The 17,632-nt window shown below is 32.2% G+C and overlaps 2 protein-coding genes across 3 annotated transcripts in view; one reads left to right on the top strand and one right to left on the bottom strand.

Annotated features, from left to right (window-relative positions):
- LOC132759811 (protein capicua homolog) overlaps positions 1 to 12,791 on the bottom strand; it is a 42,843-nt gene extending 30,052 nt beyond the window's left edge. For both annotated transcript variants that reach the window (XM_060751670.1, XM_060751678.1), the window contains exon 1: positions 12,641 to 12,791. The gene's annotated coding sequence lies outside the window, so the exon portion shown is untranslated. The remainder of the gene's footprint in view (positions 1 to 12,640) is intronic.
- A 1,175-nt stretch (positions 12,792 to 13,966) lies between these two features.
- Positions 13,967 to 16,543, top strand: LOC132759804 (cilia- and flagella-associated protein 68-like). Its single transcript, XM_060751660.1, has 3 exons — positions 13,967 to 14,284; positions 15,147 to 15,231; positions 16,340 to 16,543. Exons 1-3 carry the CDS (start codon positions 14,063 to 14,065, stop codon positions 16,498 to 16,500), a joined length of 468 nt encoding a protein of 155 aa, XP_060607643.1. The 5' UTR covers positions 13,967 to 14,062; the 3' UTR covers positions 16,501 to 16,543.
- Positions 16,544 to 17,632: the final 1,089 nt, after the last annotated feature.

Below are 17,632 nucleotides of genomic sequence, written 5' to 3'. Positions count from 1 at the left end.
AAATACTCAAAACTAAAATAAATTGCTATTTTTATAGACAAGTTCTTTAAGAACTTTGTTTATTCAAATTATAGATTATAGACAGTCTTCATTGTCAGGTATAGCAGAAATTACATATAAATATAGATATCACATGGTTATTCTTAAAAAAAAAAAAAAATCATCCTACAAATTATGTCCATGTATGCTGTTTCCACTTACTTTTGTTAGAACGTTGTAACGGTAGATAGGTAGGTATTTCCTTCCATATCAAAATTTAAGGCATAAAATTATTCTTTTAGTAACGATCAGTCAAAAAAAAAAAAAGAGGATAACTCTGTCAAAATATTTGCTTGACTCAAGCAAAGTTAATACTGAGTTAATATTTAACCCTTACCACCCTAAATATCGTCAATGGACTTGCCCACCATTCAATCTGGATGCGACCATTCACCATTTTTAGGAAAATTTTCAAAATAATTACAAACTGAAGAGCAAAGAGAGCAGACCATGATCGTGGGTAGAATCTGTCGCAGCCAGAAGTCTTAGGGGACATAAACATTTTGTGCCATTTTATATTATCAATAATCAACATATAACAGAAACAAAGGTTCAAAATCATGTTTAAACATTACTATGTATATCCACGATATTGTATATTGTATTATAAACCATATCATTTTTTTTATATTGATATATAGCATGATGAGCCACATTTTTTCAACACTTACTAGTTACAACCTCAAGGAAAAGATCAAGATATTGATTACCGGTATTTTGTACACAGCTTTTGAAGTTTTTTTTTACTCTAGATTTACTAATAAAATGTACAAGCTTGAAGTTTTTATTGGTCTGATTAACTTGAATGTCAACAAACTACATGTATATTGATAGGTGTATTATGGTTACTATTGTGGTTGGGTGTAACATGTCAACACAAGACTTCCTTCCACACAAGTCTCTGAAGAATATAATCAAATTTTGACTCAATTCTCGAACAATCTTATGAAATATGTAGTAGTTTGCATTCAGCCGCAAAAGCCGCAAAATTAACATAATAATCTTTCCCCCCTACAGATCATTTAAAGGCATTCACCCCATACTTTTGTTAATTAGGCTGGCCTAACTAGTTCGAATCCTTGAAAAAGTCTTCGTTTCTACTGCCATCCTTGCCAGTTTGGGTAAGCTAAGTACCATAGGTAAGGTGGAATAAACATATAATCTAAAATTATTTTATTGAATGCTATCTCAACATGTATATAAATTATATTGGACTGAAAAAAAATGTTTAGAACCAGTTTCAAAGCTTTATTTAATTATTAAATGACTAACACTGCAAAAACATGACCAAGATATAATGTGATTCTCATTAAACAACTCTGCTTTCATTGAATTTTTTTTTTCATTATGCTTGCATGGTAGGGAAAATAAACAATACCTTATTTCATAAATGGCTTACTACTGCCTACAATGAAAACTCCTACTGCCCTAAAAATTCTAAATGGATTCATCTATCTTTCAATCTGGACAAAATCATTCATTATTTTTAGGGAAATTTCAAAATATGTATCAACTCTATTCTGGTTGCAGGGGTAGAATCAGTTGCCACTTTTAAAACACCTTAAAATGACAATGGGCAGTTCCAAATGAAGCAGAGTAAATTTATTACAAAAACTCAGACGTAAAAGTTCAAATAAAATATCCTTCCTGTTTTATTAAAAAATTTAGCGGTTAAACCATAAGTGATAAAAAAATTCCCGCCGGACTCCTAGCGAGGTGCTTTAAAGCTGAATGCCTCCAGATGAGCCAATTCAAGAAATCAAACTTGAGAAAAATGTACTAGATCTTAAGAATAATGAAAAGGTTCAAAATTCAAGAAATAATAAACATCTTATAAGCTATTTAAGACTGATTTTGCAGCATTTTTTAATATTTCCATATTTCTACTGTGTTAGTCACACAGTAAGGGCTATTTCTGCATATTTAGCTTTTTTTGGTTAATTTACATGGATACTGTAAGTGCAGTTTGCAATGTATAAATTAATATCTTTGTTCACGTCATCACAATATTTACTTTTTAATACCTTTTCAAAATTTTTTATAAAAATTTGCATGAATCTGGAGGCGTGCTTCTTTAAATGAATAGAAAATAAGCTTCATAGAGAACAAGTGGGTGTATAAATAGACGTGTACACTGGCTATAATGATCCTATATCATGACTGAAAGATTAAATGACTTTTATGTTTGCAACACCCACAGAATTTTCAACCACGAAAAATACACAGACATATATTTCCTGCTATGTCGTATGCAATTTTCACAGAATAATATATATGTGTAAGAATCTCATATTACAAATTGTTTTAACACGAACATCCAACTGGAGTTATAAGTATCAATTCAAATTATATAGGAGCTAAATATATATTATATTATTCTAAATGACCTTGACATTTTGCGGTAACATTTAGTCAATTACAAAGAAGATCAATTTACCTTCATAATGGAATACAGGTCTATAATAACTACATTACAAGTTTTGACATATTTTAACTTTTCCCTAAATGATGTATCAGGTTTTATTACACAATTTTTTAAATTTTTTTTTATAATTTGAGTGGGGGGTTAATACAAATTGTATTTATTTTTATTGCATTTTCAACATGTTTTATTACTTAATATATACTTAAAATCATTAGGAAAGGACTATTTCTAGAAATCGAGACTCAGAATCTATAACCACCAAATATTTTATATTGTGCTTGTCGAGTTACAATCATAACTTGTCAAAAAGTGACACCCATGCATAGATCCTGATGGGGATTTTAAGCTCCACAACCCCCCCCCCCACCCCACACACACTTTGGGATTTGGCTATTTTGCATAAACATGGTCTTGATAACTTACATTTCTTTGTAAATTATGTAAAACTTCTATGGATTGAATATGCATTACTCATAGTCAAACTTCTGACTGACAACCCTCTGATAATTTTTTTTTGAATCTGTGTCTGTCTCACATGTTAGCCTTATATATAACATTCATATAATTATAGCATATAAACATGTAGTCTGACTTGACTGTCATGCAATACTGGCGGCTGCTAAAAATCCCTTAAACTGTTAATGGACTCTTCCAAAGTCAAAGCAGGACAAGCCCATTTCATAAAATTAGCAGGTTTATGGGCATAATGTATCTTGGATAAGTTGATTGTAACTTTATCCACAAATTTTACAGAACAAAGTTCTGAACTAAGCGAAAATACCCAGGTTTGGCCAATTAGGTTATGCACTGAGAGAAAAGTCAACCATTGTTACCTTATAGCATTATGAAGTGTAAAAAATTAAACAGATTTATTTCTGTCTTACCTAGGCTACCTGTATACATTTACGTCTTCATTCATTCCATGTAGGCAAGTATAAACTCGTATAGTTTTCTCTTATTATTTCCTTCTGAATTTTTTTGTTGTGGGTGTCAGATGTAATCATGAACTGTCAGAGGTTGAGAAACATTAGGAAATTTTTCTACTCTTTTTCTCAGAGGAGTTTGTGATTAATAGTAATTTACCTCAATAATTAAACCAAAATATTTTTTACTTAGGAATTCTTCAAACTGATGAATTTATTAAAAGATATAAAACACATAAAGCTTAACATTTCACTTTTAATCACCCAGTAAGTACTCACAAATATGAATGCATTTGTGACTTTTAAAGGGACTCACTTCAAGTTGTTTTGACATGACCGGACTGGAATTATTTTTCTATTATTTGTGTTCCATTTGTTGAAGGTTTGAACCAACAACTTGTCAAGTTGTGTGCACATTTTTATGTCCTTACCTCACCCCATTTTTCCATAATAATCATTCATATTTTTATTATTGCGCAAAATGACCCAAAAATAAAAATAGTTGCAACCCTTTTATAGCTCAAATCTGACAAAGAAACACACAAAAACATCAGTATTCAATTTAATCCTGGGTGTAATTGCCTTAATCATATTTTGCAAACTTTTTCATTCAAAGCGCTTTAATTGACCTATATGTAAAACATTCAATTTTTATGTTTATACTAATACTATTATAGGGTTTTAAACCTCAGTGGAGCTCCTTTAAACACTGAACGAGAATGGCAATAATGACTCAGTACAGAAGTCAGCTATCCAGGCTGCACTCCCTTGCACTTAAATAATAGACTGATCCAAATTCAATGCAGGGTAAGTCTATTTTTACTACAAACTCGAGTGGTACAATGGTTGAAACAAAATAATTATTCAAGAAATAAACTATTCATGCTATAATTGAATTGATTAAGGTCAATCTTAATGATAAATAACTAACTGCTACATGTACATGTGTAATAACGCTTTTATGTGTAATAAAGCTCTTCATTTTTATTATGAAATTAATGCATTTCTGTAATGCCGATATTATCCTGCCATCGATCAAATTACAGTCTATAAAAGGAATAAATTATGACAATTTTATCTATTTTATATAAAAGACAATCGAATGTAATACTACAGTTAAGTTTTGTATCAATTTATTATCACCTAGGGTACAAGCTAAGATTAATGTTTTTTTTTGTCTAAAAACAAGCTTTTTTCCCACCATGTTTTAAACATAAAGAACATGTTCCCTGCTGAAGCGTTGTCGGTTAATACACCATTTCATGACAACCAATCAATACGCTGATTTCATTTAGCTCTTTCTCATAAAAAAAAACGATCAAGAAGAAATTTCTTCTTGAAGACAATATTTGCGTTGAATGATTTTTCTAATAAATCTTTACATTATAACAGTCAGTAACAGCATGCTAAAAACAGTGAAAATAAAGATCATTGCAAAATTACAATTTCAACATTTTGTTAACAAGCATTTCATAAATTAGCATGTATCTAAAATGTATTGGTCAATATTAATTCAATGTTTCTGCTAAAACCTCCGTCATTCGATAAAGATATGATAAGCTATGATCCAATTATAATTTAGCGGATTCCATATTAAAATAATTTAGTGGATTGTGTATTAAAACAATTTAGTGGATTCAGCATTAAAACAAGGCATTTAATTTTTGAGAGACATTTCCAAAGATTATGTTCCAAAACCATTGCTATTTCATTATTTTGGAATGGATTATGATATTATGATTATCAAAGCTTTTAAAAATTATTATCACTTATCTGCAATTCAAGATATGACCATTGGCTTTATTTTTAAGGGATGTCCATGCACATTTTTCTGCCATTAAATTTTCATAAATAGGCCAGCCTTAAAAATACTGGTTTTAACAGTACTTAAAGATAAATTTCAAACTATTTGAATTCACCATTCCTGGATTTTACCAATTGGAATGCAAGAAGAAACAGTAATTCGCTTCATAACCCTTTCAAGAAATAAAACTTGAACATGTTACGGTAAGCTTCATGTAAAACTAAAACGTATGTACATGTATTACATCTGAAAGAGTCTACAAAATTTTATAACAATACGCAAAATAGTACATTTGCTTACAGCACAACTATATATAGTTTCTACTTTATTTCTGTTGAAAACTACAAAGTACTGTAAAAACAGAATTAAGATTATATTTTATATTGCCATTAAATGTAAACAAAATTTCTTTACTGACTTTAAATTAAAGGAAAGGTCCCAATTTTAATTCCCAAATTTGCTTGCAGTAAGCCATTTTTGGCTAGTACTAAAAATCCCGGATTAAACATATTAAATTTCCCTAGGGTCAGTCCCTTCTTCCCCTTTTTATTTTTTTCCAAGGGACCGTTACCCACAAATACGACCCTTTTTTACAAAAGGGAAAACCACAATACAGTAAAATAAAAAAAAACGTAAACCCGTTTTTGCGAGCGTGTACCCTGATTTGCGATTACAAGCATTTGTTACTTCCGATCACTGTACCCTTCTTAGGAGCCTACATATATTTCAACTTGGAATATTTCTTGCAATAACAGGAAGTAGACTTGTTTAAATACTGTGATTATATGGTCAATCCTAACAGTACTCGGCTCAATTAATGTAATATACTAAAGCCTCACTTTGAATATGGAACCACTACACTATGAAAATTTAACGATGTTTTGAAATTACTGATTTAGTTTAAAATAACATTGGCTTCAAATATCGTATACATGGAGGGACCATACTGACACTACCATGGTATAAATCATTAACAAACATAATAATTCAATACAATCTGTTCAATTTCATGTAATGCATTCAACTTGAAATAATCAATTGTGACATGCTTAAAGAATGCATAAAATTGTTTGATAGATCTAGGAGTTTTGTCATAATATTTAAGACTATATCAGATTATTCATACTTTCCTTAGACTACATGTAATTAAGGTTTACCACGTCTGTTTTCATTCACATTTAAGTAGCAAAAGGTCAGTTAGACATGACTAAGTCCACAATTAAGCTTGACATGGCTCTAACTCTGCAATTTGATCAGGACATGGCTCTAACTCTGCAATTTGATCAGGACATGGCTCTAAGTCTGAAATTAAGCTTGACATGGCTCTCAAGTCTGCAACATTAAGCTTCACATGGCTCTAAGTCTGCAAATGTGCTAGACATGACTCCAAGTTTGCAATATGAGCTTGACATGGCTCTAAGTCTGAAATATGAGCTTGCCATGATAAGTTAGCTTTCCGAGCTTGACATGGCTCTAATTGACATGGCTCTTAATCTGCAACTGAGCTTGGCCAAGGAAATTTTAACAACTATTAAGGACTTACAAGACTGTAATATGGACACTTGAAGAAAAAAGAATCTTTTATTTAACCCATTACCTGATATATACGCCTTCCTACGCCTTTTTCACCCCCCCCCCCTTTTAGTCGCCTCAAATGGTGAAAAAATGCCTTATTTAAGCCCCCAACACTTGTTTTTGTTTGAGAAATGTTGTTTAAAAAAGTGACCACTTTTTTGGCGCGGCCCCCCAGCCAAAAGATACATCAGGGGGTTGCCAGAAGGGGGATGTGGGGGGTTTGAAGGGGGGCGGCAGTCCCCCTCATCGCCAAGAAAATTTTGGACTTTTGAGAGGCTAAAAATGACCCCAGATCGATCATAAGGTAACGTGTAATCAACGCTGAAAAGCATTTGACTCTATCTCAATCCATTGAGAAGTTGCAGCACTTTGAAATCAATTTTGATGGAAAAAATCAACACAAAATAGTGATTTTTGGCAATTTTGAGATGTCCCCTCGTTGCCATGGTGGCTAGAAATTTAAGCCTGAGCATGTTGTTACAAAGGCAATGGTCCAGTCAACATTTGCGCCAAGTTTGATTAGCATTGAAGCAGTTTTTATAGTTTTATAGCAATTTGAACTTGTAATGGGAGCCTTTTCAATGAAAACAGCCATTTTTCACAAAATGCTCATGGGGTAATGGGTTAATGAAAAAAATAAAAAATTCTAGAAAACCAATTTTTTTCCTCAAAACTACATGTAAGGCTATGTTTTAACATGGAAAACGCGATTTTTGGGTAATTTCAGGTATTTTCATAATTTTCTGTTAACCCATTACCAGATATATACGCCTTCCTACGCCTTTTTCACCCCCCCCCTTTTAGTCGCCTCAAATGGTGAAAAAATGCCTTATTTAAGCCCCCAACACTTGTTTTTGTTTGAGAAATGTTGTTTAAAAAAGTGACCACTTTTTCGGCGCGGCCCCCCAGCCAAAAGATACATTAGATACAAAGATACACAAAATGCTCATGGGGTAATGGGTTAAATCATTTTGTAAATAACTTTTATCTAATACATCATTAAATGACTTTCAAGAGAAATTACTAAGGTACTGGAACAGTGTTCGGGATTTCCCGTCTGTAGATTTTCCACAGTCTTTCTGGAAAAACTCTGGAAAATAACTGATTTTCCATGAATTTCCATGAATTTTCATGGAAAAAAGCTTTTTTCTACAGTATTTACAGAGTACTCTGGAACAATTTTCATGGAGAACTCTGGAACTTGACTTTTTCATCAAAGAAATAACCATGCAACAGTTCTGGAAACTCTGGAAAGTTAACACTTAGACAATTTTCAAGGAGTTTTACTCTGGAAAACACTTAGTCATTTTTTAGAAAGTTTTGGACATAGGAAATTTCCATTTTATTTCCGCATTTACATATACTTCACTTAATACATTTAACTTAAATATTTTTTCCTAAGTAGTCATAAATAATTTTTTTAATATAAGACAGTTTTCTGGTTTTAAGACATTATGAAAAAAAGACAATTTAAAATATGGCATTAACACAATGTTGAACAGCAAGAACAAATGAATTTAATTACTTAGCATTGAGATTGGTCAACATGTGTACTCATTGTAATTAAAAGTAGCAGTTAGCAAAATAAACACTTATAGTTAAACAAAATGAAACCATCATAAGCCCCTCAAGAGCTCAACTGTTTCTTTTTTTATTGCAAAAAAAAAAATTAAAAAAAAACACATGCAACTCCATTGCCATACTTTGGCATTAAAAATGCATTTCAGTATTTTTTCATTTAACTCTCATTATTTTCAAGGTATCTCATATCAAGCCTCAGATCTGAGAGGTTCATTATTATATATTACCCTTAGTTGGAAAAAATAAATACACAATTAAAGAGAAACAATTAAATTTAAGAACAAATGTTATTGTTATGCACTTATGTTTCTTTATTAATTGAATGATAAATTTATTATGTATCTTTATTGAAGTATATAATTATTTTATCTATATATTCATCTTGTGTAGAGGTAACTTATGTATAGTGATAAATTTCTGGAACATTCAAATCAGCATCAGCCACAATGTAAATATTTATGACCCCTCAAGTGGAAGTCCAACTGTTTTCATAAACACCAAAGTTAAACTCACCTATCTGATATAAGAGAATAGAAAGAGGTAAAGTAGGTTTACAACCTACTATATTACACTGTAGTTCCCAAGTAACTTAATACCCTTGCAGAACAAATCACAGGTCAGAACACTCCTTCCAGGCGGGTCATTTGAACAGAAAGCATTGAAAAGTGACTAACTGCTTAAAAGTTATAACTTGAAAAATTATGTTTGTCCCAGCATTGGATATTAGATCAAATGAGTTTAAACTGGACAAATTTACAAAAGTTTTCTGGAAATATGAACTTTTAAACATGTGTATTTCATGATTCAGTGAAAATGGAGGGAACTACATGTATATCATTGTATATATAACCATTTCTAACAGTAAGTACAAATGTATTTTTATTTTTTAACACTTATTATTTTAGTTTTTTCAAATTTTCTTTGCAAGTATACACTGTTTTAGTGATTGTATTTCTACATACATGTACATGTAACTTTACAATATTAATAGTTAAGAAAATCTTTTTCATTTTTGAATAATGGCGGGAAATTTTAAATCAGAGATTATAATTTTCCATTCAAAATATTTGTGATTGAAACAGATTCCATATCAAGCAATGAATTTCCAAATTCACATTTAATAAAATTCATATGCCTTAATTGTAATTTCTTGTTACTCATGTACATATGTTTATTTTTCAACATATTAGGTTGCAAACTTTCAAGTCTTGGAATCACATGAGATGTTTCCTCTCAAGGATATCAGATCAGGGAAAATGAATAAATGTACTGTTGAATACAGAATGCTTACAGAACTATCCTGGTAATAATTTAGTTTGTTTTGTTGAAAAAAGTCAAAGTAACATGTTTTCATATAAATGCATGCTATTTTCCAAACACTGAACAAAATGTTGCTCTTCATGTTTTATGCATATAATTTTATTATTGTTTTACTGACTCCACTGAAAACATCTCAAACTTTCAGTGGTAATTAAGTACTTGTGAAGATCATTAAGTAATTTAAACTGCCATTACATAAAGTTGTCATTACATAGCTATAGGAAAAGCAGGGAAATAATTGACACAAGTTTATCATAATGTTGATTTTGACCAAAAAAAAAATATTTTCATCAAAGCATGGTATTTACTTTATAACTCTATGCTGATATTCTGCAAAAATCATTGAATTGAAAGTTTTCCATCTTAACTTTTTTCACCCTTTTGTGTTTTTTATCAATCCTGTTTAAACAATACTAATTATATTGACATTGTGCATATAACACAAGTACATTGTATTTATATACAATTAATTCATATTTTTCAGTATCCATCAGAGATGTCACACCACAAGTCAAGAAGATGTTGCATCATGCGAAGTGAAGAATATACATGTGTTCTAGATGGATGTTATATTACATTTGTTTGAATAAAACACTCTGACTTCAAAATAATTGTGAAATGTGCAAATTACTATATTAAGTGTTTGAATTCTTGATGACTAGAGTGCTTTTTTGGATATGCTAATAAAAACTTATTAAATGCAAATTAAAAGGTCATTTAATTTTATTATGCAACCATCATTTCAGTAATCCCAAAATGTTCCAGAGTGAATTCCATAGTATTTCCAGAATTATTTCAAGGCTAATGGCATCTTACCCCATATCCTATTTTTAACTGCGGAACTTTTTCCACAGCGGCTCCGGAACATTTTCCAGAGTAACTCCGGAACATTTTCCAGAGTAACTCCGGAACATTTTCCAGAGTAACTCCGGAACATTTTCTAGAGTCACTCTGGAACATTTTTTCCGGAGTAGAATGTCATTTTAGCAGAACAATTTCCAGAGTTGCTTTGAAGACTCCGGAACATTTTCATGGAAAACTCCGGAAAAGTTTTATGAAAAAAGCTCTGGAAATTCATGGAGAAAGTACATGAAAATTCACGATTTTTTTTTCAGTTTTCTTTGAACAACTCCGGAAAACTAGTCCGAATTATCCAGAGTTGGCAATTTCCATGAAAATTCCAGAAGTTTTCATGGAAATTCATGGAAAATGTACGGACGGGTTGTATCATATATGAACAACCTTTGATAACTATAGCAAATATACCACCTAACTTACTGTTAGACCGACTACTAATCTGACATGATTTCTGGATCAAAGGTAAGAGACAAGTGTCCAAGGAATTAGAATTGAACCAGCTATTCATGGAATACTAATCGGATGCTGTTTCTAGAAAGCTGAGTGGGAAGGCTGTGTGATAACAGTTTTGGACTACAAGCAGTACAAAGAAGACCTTGCAAGTTCAAATCCCACTGCAGATTAAAACTTTTCTGCTTCATTACATCGGCATGTTATAGTATATAAAAAAGTGGCCTCTTCAAGATAACATGCAGCTCATGGACTTCAATGATATTAAACCTAAATTTGTCTCAGACAAAACAGTGACTATCATGATGACTCTCTAATTTCAAAGATCTTTAACTTATCTTTTATTGTTGGATGAAAGATGTTATCCTGAATTCATCAAATGTGGGGTTTATAATCTCCAGGTACAAACAAACTTGTAGCTGCATAGTGGACTAACATTCACAATATATATATAGTGACCAACGTGTTGTGCTTATTATAGAAATTTTAACCAAGTTTCTATAATGTATCTCAGGTTTAGATGGAAAAAACACATTTGTCAAGTTCAGTCATGTCTCTTTTAAATGGCATACCTAATTTAAAATTCTGTAAGACTTAACAGATAATGTATGTTTCTTATACATATCTTTTTTTTTCCATTTAAAGCTAGTTTATGATGGAAGATATGGGTGGGTACTAGTAGTCTGTTTGTTAAGTGGTTTTTATAACTCAATTTAGGTCAAAAGGCGCGGAAACAGGAAAAGTGATTTTGGCTAAGCTCTGGTGTTACAAACTTATAGCAACACCAGGGGCCAAAGCCACCTTACCTCCAGTAATTTTAACTCATTTAGTCGCCTCTTATGATCATTCAGAGATAAACAGTGACTGCAATTCTGATGCCTGGCAACCCTTCAGCCATAAGGGCATCAAGCAATAGTAGACTGTAATCCCAGTCAACCATCCAAAGGTTAGTGCATGGAATAGTGGGTGGAATGAGATGATATGCACCTGTTTAAGTTGTGGTTTGGACTTGCATCAAGCTCAAAATAGCAGGGGATAAATCCAACTTGCATCGCAGAGCATTTATTTAAAAATTTTATAAACTCCTGACAGCCCCGGACAAGCTTTTAACAGGGGTTTGATGATATTTACCGCATTAGTAGGGCAGGAGGGGGGGGGGGTGTAAATTAATATTGACATATGTGCAGTGATAGCAAATTGTTAATGTTATGGGGGGACTCCAGTGGGATTCCGGGCCTGGGATTCCAATCAGCTAGGCGTTACAGTGTATGTATAACCTGACTTACAATTTGCCTTTTTATTACAGATGTGTTTGTCACCATAGCACCTATGTCAAATTTACCTTAACTCATCACATATACATATTAGGTCAGTGTCAAAAATAGATTTTCAACTATGAAGGAAAACATATTTATTCCAATGTATTAATGAAATCAAACTTAGAATCTAGCTTTATTGGCTTAAACAAATGTAAAATTCAACACGAATATTATAAATGATGATCTTTGTCAATTTTGCCCTAGTAAGCCCACGAATTCACATTCCTTGTACATGAACAATCCTCGATGCGCTAGGTGAGGCGTCAAATAATGTTAAAATATGACATAAATAAAGAAAGGAACGATAAAATGTGATGAAAAACTCATAGAAAAATTGTTAAGTTACCTATTAGCATAGAATAGGATGTGTCCTTCTCATTAGAAAGCTCCAATTTTTCTCATTTTTTACACAAAATGTCTTTTCTTGTTTGTTATACGCATTCAGTTGTACACCAACAGCCGTCGAGGCCTGCGTAATCTACGAAGTAAAACTTTTCCGGGGCCCAAATTAACACAATGAGCTCGCCCTATATAAGCGGGCACCTTGCATACGGCAATTAAAAGATACTTTGGGTGTAGTTTTATTATTTATATCATGGAAACAATATCGATACGTTTTTGTGAAATATTCTCACTCATTAAAATATTCAAAAGATTCTTGGGTCATGACAATCGTTGCTGGACACTACACGGTAAAATTTTTAACTAGGCCATACTTGGTGAATGATGTGTATATCTAAGCGTTAATTGGTGCTGTATAACCACGTGACAAAGACTGTTTTGCTTACATCTCTGATTGGATATTACGAGAATCACACTGTCCAATCAGCGCAAAGACAAAAATAGACTTCAAGGCCACCAATTCTCCTTTAAACAAAGTGTCATAATTTGTGTTCTTTTGACTTTTCTTAACAAAACTCTTCAGTGCATAGTGAAAAGTGATATAATATTCTTATTTTGCAATATATTGTCACAGATTTGCAGCGACAATAACTTATAAACTGGACAGAAACCGTTAGAGCAAAATTGTTCTACTTTTAGAATATAGAGCGAATGTGTTTTACTACAACCAATCAAAACCCGTTATTTTTGATGACCTCAAGGTCATTTTCCCAACATGGAAAGTAATGGCACGCAATCAGTATGCAAAAGAGGCAAGTTTTATTTATGCTTTACTCCGGCACTCCATATTTTCTGGGTCACGTAAGGTTGTTTACGCTGAGCTGCATCAGTAGAAAATCAATGGAATATGTGTACATTATGGCGCCCTCCCAAAAGTCGATGTTTCTTGATAATATTTGGCCTCAAGCGTTGCGTTAAAAATTAAATCGTCAAAAGATTTATTTTCAAACTTTAAAATTATCAGTTTTGTAATATTAGCTGTAGTTCAACAGCAAATAAAGTACAATTTTAAAAGACGCATGCATATTTTTACGTCCTATCTACATAGCCAGAAGAAAAATATATATTCTGTGCGCTAAATTCGTGTGATTTACGAAAATAAAAATGAAATTTCGTTCTGGAAATTTAAGCTGCATTTTAAAGCGTTAATTTGTAAACATTATAATTTTTCACATCTGGCCGTGAATTGAAACATCACTATGCAGACACGTATATCATAATGATAGCCTCCCTTTGACATTAAACTTAATCACGTGACCAGACGTTCCTGTTTCTATGGACGCTACGTCACCTAAACCGGAAGTTTCTGTCACATTGCGGATAAATGTAAACATTGCATTTTGTTTTCTGCAGTTTGTCAATAAATATGTCGCATTTAGACAATAACCCGTCGTTCCAGGCAATGGTCAGGGCAAGTGGTCTAGGTGAAGTCTGGACTCACTCTACTGACGCCGCTAAATTTAGTCAATTTGGATGGAGATGTACAAATAAGGAAACTTCGTACGGCAATGACACTTTGATTGGTAACTGGAATGAGGAACGATTTGACAATAAAATTGTCAAGCAAGCGAAACCACTGCCTTCTCAGGTAGGTTTTTTTTTCATACCATACAGTACAGTCTTGTTATAATATAAACCATATAGTCTTTTTATAATTGGTATAATAAATTTGTCTGTTGAAACTCGATCATTTATTTACGAGAGAGGTTTCTTAATTGATAATTCTACAAATTATACACTAATGCAGTAGATTCTAGTTCTAAAAATATCCCTGTTCATTTTGATAATTCGTAGCTCCATATGTCGTTTTCTATTTTGCAAATTTGTGATTGGCAAAGGGATTTTTGTCTTTTTAACACGCCGATGCAGTAGAGTTTAAGTTTTGTTCAAATTTTAAGGTCATTTTTAAGAACGATAATTTACGAGGTAAAATATAAATCTATGGCAAGTATTTTTTCAAACAAATGTATTTAAAATGCAATAATTTCAACAGTACAAAATATATTGTAATTTCTCTTTATACATATACTGAAATTGTATATTTTTTTATAATTACCGGTATTTGGCTATACTGTATATATATATATAAGAGAACACGTATGTTACAAAATTCGTGGAATTCAAGAGCCCGGCTATTGTAAATGGTAATTGTATTATAGATTCTCATAAGTGTTTGCAGGGTATTTCAAATTGGATTGTTTTAAAGTATTGTTAAGTTGTTTTTACCTCAGGCTATTAACAGAACTTTAAAAATAAAGATATAGATCTACAGTACATGTAGAAATGTTAACTTGCGAATTTTGTGCATGCAGTCTGACCAGGTACCAGTGGGTGCTTATAATTATTTGTATTTATTTAATTTTTTTTTGTTAAAATGGTAATGAAACATTCAAAATGTGCAAATTTCTTTACATAAGTTACTCAGGGTGTGTCTTCTTTTTTTACCACAGAATAATCATTACTTTGAAAGCACATATGATCAGAGCTACAATTTCAAGCCATACGAGGTTCCAAAGGAACTTAAACATTTAAAAGGTGAGTATTATATATATTACGCCAGTATATATAGAATAATGTAATTATACTATAAATGCACATGTAAATGTCTCAGAAATATTTTTATTTATTTTGACTTATCCTCTAACAAATAGTATTAACATTTTACCATGACTAGAATACTTTCCCAGTCCCACCTTTCCTGACATGTTTATGTACAGTGTCTGAAATAATCCGACGTGCACTTAAATTATTACATACCGGTATAAATACACACTTTGCAAAGCTGACAAATGTGCGTGTTTCTATAGGTCTCATATATGGCTCGAACATTCTAAAATTCTTAAAGATACAGTCTAGAGACATGAAATGACTTTCATTCAACAGCGTATGAATTACAAAATCATTCATAACGGTAAAACGACGTCTTCTTGCATATCAGACTGGCGTTTCCGTTAGTTTTACCCATGCCGGAAATTTCATCTGGCATGGGGGGTTCCAGATGAGTCGCGTGCTGTACAATGGCACGATAAAGATGACGTCATTTTACCGTTGTGAATGATTTTGTAATTCATACGCTGTTGAATGAAAGTAGTTACGGTTGTAATGATATAAATTTTCATTGAAAATAAAGATAAAGAATTTAAAATATAATGGAATATGGTAGAATATGCAAGAAAAAATATCTGACATATGTTTGCGGTTCGGATCGGAATATCCGTCCCTCGGTCACCCGCCCATGGGCGGTAACTCGGCAAGCCTCGTTACCGCCCAATGGGCGAGTCACCTCGGGACGGATATTCCGGTCCGAACCGCAAAATATGACAGATATTATTATCTTTATCGTGCCATTGTACAGCACGCGACTCATTTGGAACCCCCCATGCCAGATGAAATTTCCGGCATGGGTAAAACTAACGGAAACGCCAGTCTGATATGCAAGAAAGCTAACTCACATGAAAGACTCCAAAGTCCTTGTCAGGATTCGAACCCACAGCGATGAGCAGCAAGTGGTTTGAAGTGAACAGCCATAACCACTCGGCCACGAACGCATGTTAATTGTATAATGTGTATGATAACTTGTTTATATTTTATTTTTGTATTGCAAATGTCACATGTTATTCTTATCATTTTCTTGTATTGTCAGCACCACACCCAAATGCATTTCCGGGACACCAACCTGAGACAGATAGTCCTTCATCCAAATGTATTTACAACAGCTGGGAAACCACAACACGTGCCGGATACGTTGATCCAAGAATTAGACAAAACCCACTTCAACCTAAGACCTCTAAAACGTCAGCATAATTTTGATTTAGTATTAATTTACTGCAATTTCATAACTTCTTGACTTTCTTTTTTTTATATATAATTTGTGATGTTAAAATGCTTTTTTTATTGAATCTTAGAGACCTGACATGCACAAAAACTTCAAACTTTAGTATTTAAAAGTCTAAAAATTCAAACTAAACTGTGGTGTTGAATGTTCGGAAATAATTTGGAATACAAATATTAAAAACATATAATTATAGAAGGTACGTGTTTTATTTATACTGAAGGGATAATTTTTAAAACGTAACAAATCTACAACAGCATTATTTTTTCATTTTTTTTATATCATTATTATTTGTAGTATACATGTAATGAATACGTCACCTGTTTACAATTTATATATCGACCCCCTTTTATAACGCGTTGTACTGTTTTTATTTTCCATTAAACAATAAAGAGGTACTTAGATCAGTATTAAAAAAAAACTTAGCTAGAAATGACGTATTCTACTGTTTAATGACGTAGATCTTTAACTTTTGGTTATCTTTTGATATTTACATATTTGTTATAGGCAGTCAATATAGTACCAAAGATCAAACTTAAAAATCAAAACATGTTATGACAATGACGATTTAATTAACATTATTATTCAGTATAGGGTATAATAATGTACATGTACAGTCTAGATATATGCAACATAAACATTGTCTTCATTACCTTTGACAAAAATGCTGATTCATGTTGAGGAAGAAAAGATATGTATTTCACATGCATACCACGTACGTGATGCATTTTACGTGTATCCCATTAAAAAACGACTGTTAGAATCGAAGTAACTAAATAGCCTTTGCCACGTACTATTGGTTGACCAACGGTGAAAACCCATGAACTTGTATCGAAAAATAAGGTTAGCTAAGTCCATTCAGGAAATTTAGCATGTTAAATTCTTCGAAACAATTTGAATATCTTATTAAATAGATAATGATTGATATATATTAAAGTTCGATTTGATAATATATTTGAATATCTAGCTAGAATGTGCATGTTCCTGTAGTTTACACAAAGACATATATATTTAATTCCGATTTTGATGAAAGCTAGCGAACCTTTATGGAGTCAGCCTCCTGGAACTAACCAGTGCTATTGTTATGTGAAGCAACATTGTCTC

The sequence above is a fragment of the Ruditapes philippinarum genome, unplaced genomic scaffold (assembly GCF_026571515.1).
Source record: "Ruditapes philippinarum isolate M1 unplaced genomic scaffold, ASM2657151v2 ctg1465_1_1_1_1, whole genome shotgun sequence".
Classification (NCBI taxonomy): domain Eukaryota; kingdom Metazoa; phylum Mollusca; class Bivalvia; order Venerida; family Veneridae; genus Ruditapes; species Ruditapes philippinarum.
The sequence above is the reverse complement of the archived record's forward strand: the minus strand, read 5'-3'. Positions and strand labels throughout refer to the sequence as shown.

Excerpts from the sequence above, each read along its gene's own strand:
- LOC132759804 (XM_060751660.1), top strand. The coding sequence starts at position 14,063 with ATGTCGCATTTAGACAATAACCCGTCGTTCCAGGCAATGGTCAGGGCA. Across the intron at positions 14,285-15,146 it reads CGAAACCACTGCCTTCTCAG|AATAATCATTACTTTGAAAG; the intron begins GTAGGTTTTTTT and ends TTTTTACCACAG. Across the intron at positions 15,232-16,339 it reads GGAACTTAAACATTTAAAAG|CACCACACCCAAATGCATTT; the intron begins GTGAGTATTATA and ends TTGTATTGTCAG.